The following is a 10,211-nucleotide window of genomic DNA, read 5'->3' on the forward strand; positions in this document are numbered from 1 at the left end:
AATTAATACTCTTTGCTTCTTAGTTATTGACAAGTCTTAATTTAGAAAATAGTCTATTTGACCCTTGTCACCTTGATTGAAGGTCAAGGTAATAATTTGAACAAACCTGATAGCCCTTCATCGCGAAGGACGACGACGGACGGAATATGATGATTAGGTCACTCTGACCCTTCAGGTTAGATTTCTTAATAAACGACCCCATCCGTAATTAAATGAAGTGAAAGACAAAATTAATTCTCAACGACTAATTGTTTGGTGAAATGAGATAGTTATAGTGTTCATAACGGCATATGATATGTTTTGAATATCAATATATGTGTCCTTGTTGACCACCTGATACCGTGATAATCGGGTTACTATAGTTCCGACCACAATCTCTAGGTTGTTACGAAACTGGAGTTGTTTCTGGCTGCGATGTCTAGATGTCACGAAACTAAGGTTGTTGGTGACAAAAATATCTAGTTGTCACGAAATTAGGGTTAGTGCTGACTACAATATCTGGTTGTCATGGAACTGGACTTGTAGCTGACAAACCTGTCTTGTTGTCACAAAGCAAGGGTTGTGACTTACCACAATATCTGGTTGTTATAAAACAGGGATTGTTGCCAACCAAAATATCTAGTTATCATGAAACTCGAGTTGTTGTTCCTAGTACCGTGTTATTCCGTGATAGATTGCAATAAACACCCTGTGCGTGAGATGGTATATCTTGAATCGTAATTTGACCAATAAACCATATACATGGTCGGTGAGTGTTTTCACAGATCACGGATAACGACTGTAAAATGGTCTAGACGGATTGTAATATATTCATTTCAATGTAATTAACTGTCAAGGCTAACTTTAGAACATGGGAACGTGTATGTATTCCAAAGGCCGTTTACGCGTAATGATCACGTCACATTACTGAAGCACGTGCTTATTGATCCTACTTGTATATTTTACATAAAAATGCAAATTGCATGCATTACACCCATTTAGCCGCTATGCGACATCGATTGACTATTGATGTGATTTTATGCCTCTATGATAACGGCTCTAGGCGTCCAAATAGTGCCAATCGTCCCGACACTTTTGAAGCAACTTGTTTATCAAACCCGTGTTTTCCCTACAAGTATCAGCCCTTGTATTATAGGAAGGCAGGGCAGCATTTATGAAAACCTCATATGATTTTTCGCGTTTATTATGTAATCAATTAGAACATACATTTACACTGCGAGAATGAATAAGATGAAACACGTTATATTAAAAAATGATATAAAATGTTTAAGCATTTTTGTGCTTTTAATGCGATATCACATCTTTGACAATGGTAAAAACCAATGAAAATAAGATATATATATAAAAAAATCAATTTCAAGTTTATATCAAATTGCATCACTTTATTCAGCGTTCTTTGTGACATTGTGAATATTTACGTCCTTTGAACGCTCTAAACGTCGTTTTATTATATATATACTCATATTAAACATATCACTTGATTCTTAACATGTGCTCCAATTATCAGTCTACAATATATGCGACATACCCTTGGACAAGTATAAATGCAATTAAATCGTTATGATAGAAGTGAACTACACTATCGATAACGATGTACACAGCTGTGCATCCACCATTGTTTACGGACCATTTACGGAGTACATTTGTACCTGTGATGAAGTTACGTAGTTTGTACTCATTACGTTGACAAAAGCATATTGAGTGTATAAGAGTGTAATATGAACACGTTTCTCCAGTGTATTTTGTTTAGTGTTGTCGTTGATATACGCAAGGAGAGACTGCTACCAACGCGCGATATTTATTCGCAAAAATATATCTATGTTGACATTATTTAGACTATTTATTGCTTGCATGTCTATGTGAGGAACCAGTCGTTATTGTCCTTGGTTGAATTAAGTGATGATGCTTTTAATTCTTTGCTCAATAACAGAACAAAATAACCTGGGTATGGTTTGTTTTTAGATCACACGAAGTTACTGGGGGACTTAGAAGTAGGAATAACACTTATATACCGCAGTTTCCCCAAAACGCGCACCTCGCATATCAGACACGAAAGACACACCATATACGGGATGCCGTCCTTACATGACACTGGTTGTTAATAGGACACTTACATAATAAAACCAAACCAAACTGATTTCTTATCTACAATACTTGATCTTCAAATTGTTACCAGAATACTAGAAAATCGACCAGTGGCACCAGCAACTCGATTGGGTCATTCTTATTACAACTCGATTGGGTCATTATTATTACAACTCGATTGGGTCATTATTATTACAACTCGATTGGGTCATTATTATTACAAGTAAATCATTAAACGTCATTTGTTGATTAACATCGTATTAACTACCAGGGTCATCCATGTAAACACTGTGTTGCATGTGATAGTAAAATCCAAAGCTAACTTGAAAATGTTATTTGTGGTTTTGTTCCATTTCCTTATGTCTTTGATACTGCAGTATCAGTGGGTGCCAATTTGATCAATGAATGAAGAATTGTGCCATGGCGTGAATATTGTTTACTTCATGAAGCTACATGTGCTAACTAGGCCTTGGGATAACGGAACAATTTGGTGTAATCGGCAGTCATGGATGACATGCTCGTTGATAACTGTGATGATTTGTTTGTTTGTTTATTAACGTCCTATTAACAGCTATGGTCATGTAAGGACGGCCTCCCATGTATGCGGTGTGTTGCGTGTATGTTGTGCTGGGTGAGTGTACTGGGAGACTGCGGTATTGAAAATACTCAATCATAATGTTGTTACGTCATCGTACAGACAAATCGATTTGGAATTGTTAGGAGAATAATTAAGTATGTAAACACATCTTTGCAGAGCAATATAGGGGGTCAGTGCACGTACCAATCAACTAGTATGTATCTTGTAAAAAGTCGCTTGTCGACCGTAAAGCCTAAACCTTGTCACGATTCCAATGAAAACACAATAGCAATTCAAAACAAAGCTAAGAACTGTACTATTATTTAAACTGTTACTAAATAGTAATGACGAAAATAGTCTATGTCTCAGGTTCATTTACATTCAAAGTATTCCATAGAAAATCATCAGAAAGTATCCTGATATAATCTAGACAGAGTGTTGTTACAGATGTGGTTGATCCCAAATTGAAGATAGTTACCGTGGCACCAAATCTAATTAATTTCCTTTACGAATTTTGCCAAGGTAGTCAGATGACCGATAAAGCCCTTGGACCTCTTGTTATAGTGCTATATCACTGAAGAATGCAGTCAAAGACACCATGCAACACACCCCACATGGATCACATTATACTGACAGTGGACGAACCTGTCGTCCTAATCCCTGTATGCTTAGCGCTATACGGGAGTAAAAACTACTCATTTGTCTCGGCCAGGAGACAGAACTCAGAGCCTACCTTATAATTACAGCAGTGAGCGCTCAAGTGAAGGCCAAAAGTGAGGTGGTATCAAGGCAAACGTTAGGAAGAAGAAGTTACTTAAAAGGCTCAATACCTTTGAGGAGCAAAATTTAAAGGTTCCTTAAAAATATTAATAAAATACATATCGATGGCCTAAGATGAAGTAACAACGCCAAATATATGCAAAATTTTCTGCGTAATATATGATATATGTGGAGAGTTATCTCGCTGTTTTGCCGTCTGGCGCAGTGACAGTCAACTACCGCGCTGTATTAAGGAAGACGGCGGGAAACATAAGACGACCCGCGTTATGAAAATTAACATTTCATTTCGTTTAATTAATGGTAAGGTAATAACTTATGCAACACTACAAGATTATCGATCTCGTTTTACATTTAAATTTTAAAAATTAAAAGTCTTTTCGGAAAGGAAGTGGGCCTTCAAGAAAAACAGATAAGTTATTTAACTTAGTCGCCTTTTACGATCATGCAATACGGGCAGCAGATACAATTCTAACACCCTACCTGCAGGTAGATAATCAAACGACGGAGATATAAAACTGATATATAACTGATATCGCAAACACACAACCACTCATTTAACTCATTATAATCTCGCACGACAAAAGCAGAGGATATTATCCTTATTAAGTGTTCAATGCAATAAAGTTATTTAATTTCACACAGAGAAATCTTTTCGCGCTCTTATCTTTGATACTATTTCATGAAGAGAAATGTTCTCGCATGAGTCTATTTACATCAAAAGCTATACATGTTATATAACTTATCTTCCTTTATCTATAATTCACATAGAATTTAATTCCTGGAATGTTTCCTTGACTGCAAATATATCGAAATTGAATCTCAACGAATAAAATCAGTATTATACCATTGTTCCTCTCCGTGTAAATCGTTTTCAGCGGAGATTTTTTTGAATCTCAGATTTTTTTCTCTATAAAATTGTACTTCAGATCAGCAGTCATTAAGGTACAATATGCCTGCTTATCAGAATACGTTAGCTAGGCCCTATGACGGAAAGCAATAACTGCATTCAGTTTACAACCCTAATTAGATTGTGTTGAATTACCTCGCCTAACCACATTCAAATGTACTTCAGCTGAAATCTAATCGAATTATTTCCTGGAATACGATTTAAGAGAATAACATTTTATTATCCAATTCCCCTATTAACAGTTATTTTACGATTAATGTTCTGATCTTGTATCTCATCTGTATTCTCGCCGGTATGGGAATTTAAATAGCGATGACTATCCTACATATCGAAACACCAAGAACACGGGCGATATGTCAACAATATGTATTTATTGGGATGATGTGCCTACTTTACCGTGTATGAAACAATTACTTGATATTCAATCTAAAGGATATTATTCCTTGATACAGATTGCGTCTGCGTCGCGAGGGATTTCTAACGCATGTGGCACGGAGGATATAAAACAGCGTGATATCCAATATAGATTCCTACTCTGTCTTGGAATCGCACTTTCAGTGGGATAAACAAATGTTACAAGATTACGTCTGCTTATGTTTGAAAAATATTATTCTTGTTTAAGTACGTTGATAACCTGAGGCGACTTGGGGCGTTAAAAGTGCAATATTTCGAGAAATACATGTTGTCAGCAAATATAGTAAAATGTCTGTAGCTCCGACTTATCTTACGGTTTATCATAGAACTGCTAGAAATGACAAAATGGACACAATATGTTTCCTTCTTGTTTGCTCATCGCTAACCTAAGTTATGTTTAAAACAATCCGTCTTATTATTATTCTTTGAAAGAAGGGGGCAATATATCACATGTGGAAATATGTGGATTTGACATATTACCATACTTACCACAAACTTCAGATTATTCCGACGCATTTAAGTCGACAAAAACAGCTTTATTGTAATAAAAATATTTTAAAATGTATTTTACAGAACAACTTATTGCGAACAATGCGTTGTTTTGACGTTACAATAATACTTTGATACATTTACATTGTCTTCTTACAGGTTACTCTACAGAGTCCCATCGACTAGGGAAAAATGGTTCATCTAACGACAACGATTCTGATGACGAAGACGAAAATGACGAAGATGATGATGACGAGAGCACTATAACGTCCTGTTCTGTAGACTCTAGCAGCGAATCAGGTGAATAAACTCGAAGTCAATAACCTAAATATTGTGTAGACATCATTAAATCTGATGAGAAAGATCAAGGTTAACCATTGCTGAACAAATTGTTATTCTACATACATGAACAACAAAACCTTTTCAAATAAATAATTCGATCAGTACGTTCGCCAAACATGGTCAAAAGAAGACAACACGATCGTAACTGAGATATAATAGGCAGGTCACGTGACAAGTGACTCATAATTGTAACTATCCGATGTAATTAGCCTTCACTATCCAATGATAACCAACGTCAATCAATGTGACAGCTCCAATAGTCAATACACAGTAGTCTCCTATAATCTCCTCTGTATAATAACAGGGATACAACCCTAGGAACATGTCAGATGATGATGATCAATTACTAGTTTTATATAAAACAAATGTAAAAAAACATTTCAGGATACTGCGTGATATGACAGAAATTGGTTACTAAGTGTTAGATTACAGATCGTATTCTTCGAGGATGTTATTATCTCTGCACATAATTCTATTTTTAATTGTTCATGTATGTTCAGTGATGATGATAGAGTTTTGGGTTGTTTATTATAATAGCGTGCTATAACAGTGACAGCAATGGTAACTAAGGACAGCCCCACATGTGTGCAATCGGTGAGTGCGTGTCTGTTTTGGGTGGCTGCGAAATATAATAGTTGTATTACTTGCAATAGTGGAAGTGGAAGTTTTGTTATAGTACTACAATTATCTCACTGAAGCATGCCGACACATTGCAGTTATTTATAAAGTACATTACACCAGCTTAGCTTGACGCGCGATTAAATTTCGCGGGGATAATAAATGGCGAAATGAAATCAGTGTAAATAGGCATATATAATGTCATGGAAACACGAAAATAAGTCAGTGTAAAAAAGGCAGATGTCATGAAAACGCGAAATTAAATCAGTGTAAAAAGGCATATGTCAGGAAAACATGAAATTTAGTCAGTGTAAATAGGCCGATGTCATGAAAACGCGAAAGAAAATCATCGTAAAAAGGCATATGCCATGAAAACACGACATTAAATCAGTGTAAAAAGGCATACGACAAGAAAACGCAACATTAAGTCGCCGTCAACATGAGATTGCTTACAGTAACCGTTATCAGGGAAGGACATATAATAAAGATGATGTATCAGTCACATTATTTCAACTTTTACAGGTTTTTTCTACTGTAACAACATATATCGAGAGATAATAACACAAAAATCTAGCTACGATGTATTATATTGTAAATCATTTACGTATTTCATATGCTTATGTAATTCAATGTAAATATATTTCACATACGTCTTGAGCTTTAGCATCAAACAGTAATTTCCATCAGTATAAAGGGAATAGAACGACTGGTTTACATGTTGCCAGTACAATCTGACCGGCTGACCGGGGTGTGTTGCTCGATGTCTTTGACGGTATGTTTCAGTAAGACAGTGCTATAAAAAGACAAGGGTTAACACTATTACAAAGATACACAACAAAAATATACCACAGCCTCCCAAAACATACAGACGGACACTCACGCAACCCAAAGGAAATATTGCCCTTTATAGCGCTATTACATTGAGCCATGCAGCCAAAGACACAGACCAAGGTTACTACTAGGTTACATTTTACTGACAACAAGCAAACAAATCGGAGGACAGGGTCTTTCCTCACAAGAGCGAGGGCTCCACGCATAGCCAAGACCAAACGTGAGATATGGGTCATAGGATACGAAAGGAAGACTCGAAAGATAAAATATCCCAAATTTAGTCGACTTGAAAGATCATGCAATGGAGACAACAAGTATATCATACATTTGCGAAGAAACAAAAGCCATCACTGAGAATAATGGATATGATATTACAGTACTCTGATACTTCCCGGAAGATTAAAACTTAAATCATTTACCACTGTGAACCATGAGAAATGTTTATAGTGTAATATGATCCATGCAACAGCAGAACAGTTTTACATTCCGTAGTAATCTGATCCAAATGATACATCCCTGTATAGGTGTAAAATAACCATGCTTCTGAATAAATACCAGCATTGTACAACTTTGTGGACTTTTTAAAGTCGTATCATCGCACAGGAGGCCCGGGGGACTTCTGACTTATTATTGCGATGTGGGACTCGCGTTCAGCGTTAGTTCATATAAAATACTTGGGAAAGTTGTTTAGCATGATATATGGCAAAGTGATATGATAGATATTGGCTATAACAAGTTCATTTGTTTACCATCACAATAATTTCAACGAAAGCAAACTTTCTCCTTTTTGTTTTTGCGATTGGATCTAAAAACGAGAAAATCAAATTTGAAAGATTTTAAATTTTCGCGATATAGATTTAAGGGTATATATCATTCAGCCATTTCTCAATATTTCGCGGATCAAATGGTCGCTATCATAGCAATGTCTCGCATCGCGAACACATCATCCCCGCGAAAATAACCGTGTGTACGGTATGTCCTGCCTATGTAGACTGGTATTTCTGTACACTGTTGAACACGGGGTTGTTAACATAAAATACCCACAGTCGTCAATAACACTACAGTCAATTTTCCTCTGTGACACACATTATCATGCTAGTAACCTAGATTGTCTCCTTGCATTATCGGACACTGCATGGTATTATATGATGATTTATAGACGATAGATTTTCATATTATCAAAACATGCGATGACAGTACTACTAAGATGATTAAAAGTCCGTGTATTACAAAGACATTAAATGTATAATGTTATATTAATAATTATCCACTAGATTTATATGTAGACTTGTTGTATTATCAAGCACAACTCGATATATCTTATGATTGATTAATGATGATAATTGATATTTTAGATACAAGCGATGATAATGATGATGACAGTTACAGCAGTACAAGTGGCAGCGCGGTGGAGGAAATAGAAGAGGAAAGAGAAAGTCTACTATAACTATAAAACACTTATCTTAGTGTTAATACCGGAACACTGGTGCGTAATACTGGTGGGAAGGAAGAGGACAGACTGCTATACAAATACTGTATAATCTAACATATGGAAGTTCAAGAGAACTGATACTGAATGAAGAGGGACGGAATAGTCTACCATAAAATCTATGACGTATAACAAGAGTATTAGCACTGGAAAAATTTCAATAGGAAAGACTTTCTTTAAGTGGTTAAGTGGAGCGAGCGTGCCTTCGAATGGATCTTCTTATAATAGATTTAGCATTATCAATGGAGAAAATAAAAGAAATAAGGAAGAACTACTTTTAATATATATATATATATATATTAATTATTGTAGCATACAAAACAGTACGGATACATGAAGATGTTTTGTATAATGATATAACGTTAGCAACATTTTGTGGAACAAGAAAGGACAAAGGTGCTCTGAAGGTTGCGTATAACGATTAGCACTGTGGACCATCAAGGATATATATATATATAAATATAAATAGACATTATACATATGTATTATATAGCGCACCATTGACAGTTTTAACTGAAAAAAAGCAATGTTGTGAGAGTGCTAAACTTTACAAAAATGACTTAAGGCGTCATTGACGAGTGCTTATATTAATGTATAAAGCGAACTTTAACGCATCATAAGCGTATATTGTTAAAATATGTGATGTATTTTTGAAATAAAACGGAACACATGGAAAATCTATGTTTATATACAGTTGGTGTCTATGAATATTAGGATGGAAGTCTTTCTTTCTGCTGGAATTACAATTAATTTATTGTATCCTGTACTCAATTTTTCACAATCAATTAGATACTATTTTTTTCCGATGATATTCCTCATACTTATCTAGTCTAAAACCAGGAGAAGTCCCAATCAGAAAAAAAAACAGATCAAAGATGGGTCTCTATATATTGCTCATAGTTTTCATTTTCTGAAAACAAAATTGTTTCAGTTCACATATTTTCATTGACTCTTAATTGAGATTTGCTTAAATACCAAAGTCAACATAATTCGCAAATTTAATTATTTAACTGTGAATGTTCTTTGTGTTAATTATAGGTTTGAAATGATTCTGAAAAAGAATTATATATTAATAAGTTAATTGGTATTAACGCAAATCTAGCAACTGTTACAGACGGAGGAAAATGAAATTACGGAAAAATGAGCGCAATAACGAGAGAAACCATCTTTTATTACATATGAATCACTTCTCACATTACGATGCTTGCAACCTGTTGGTCATTATAATTACAATATTGACCTTAAAACATTAAAACATTCGTCGCAAAACGGGAACATTGCTAACTAGAAATGAAAACTTGGCTGTATAAAATTGACAGTTATAAGGTACATCAAACAACTAAAACATTTATTAATTTTCTTTGAAATTGACATTATAGCACACAGATATTTAATTTTAGCGTCCTTGAAATTTAGTTCCACATTACATATCCATTTTATTGTCAAAAAGATATACATGTATGTTAATATATATTTAAGTTTTCATGCTCATTACACCTCCGGATAATGTACTACCAATGACGACAAAAGCAGGTCAATTTAGATATTAGTTTTCTGTCTTGTGGAATAATTCATTATCAAATCAGCACCTGCTCACATTTGTTAATCAATGTCAGAAGAGTGTTTAACATTATAATTGGTAACTTGAAATGTTTTTTGAGAACCTCCAACTTTTGAAA

At 34.9% G+C, this 10,211-nt stretch overlaps 1 protein-coding gene across 1 annotated transcript in view; it reads left to right on the forward strand.

The window, feature by feature from the left end:
• LOC138324508 (uncharacterized) overlaps positions 1-9,199 on the forward strand; it is a 50,858-nt gene extending 41,659 nt beyond the window's left edge. Inside the window, exons 2-3 of the mRNA XM_069269567.1 lie at positions 5,412-5,552; positions 8,399-9,199. Coding sequence (XP_069125668.1) covers positions 5,412-5,552; positions 8,399-8,490 — 233 coding nt within the window. The 3' untranslated portion in view covers positions 8,491-9,199. The remainder of the gene's footprint in view (positions 1-5,411; positions 5,553-8,398) is intronic.
• Positions 9,200-10,211: the final 1,012 nt, after the last annotated feature.

This window comes from Argopecten irradians, chromosome 5 (genome assembly GCF_041381155.1).
Source record: "Argopecten irradians isolate NY chromosome 5, Ai_NY, whole genome shotgun sequence".
NCBI lineage: Eukaryota > Metazoa > Mollusca > Bivalvia > Pectinida > Pectinidae > Argopecten > Argopecten irradians.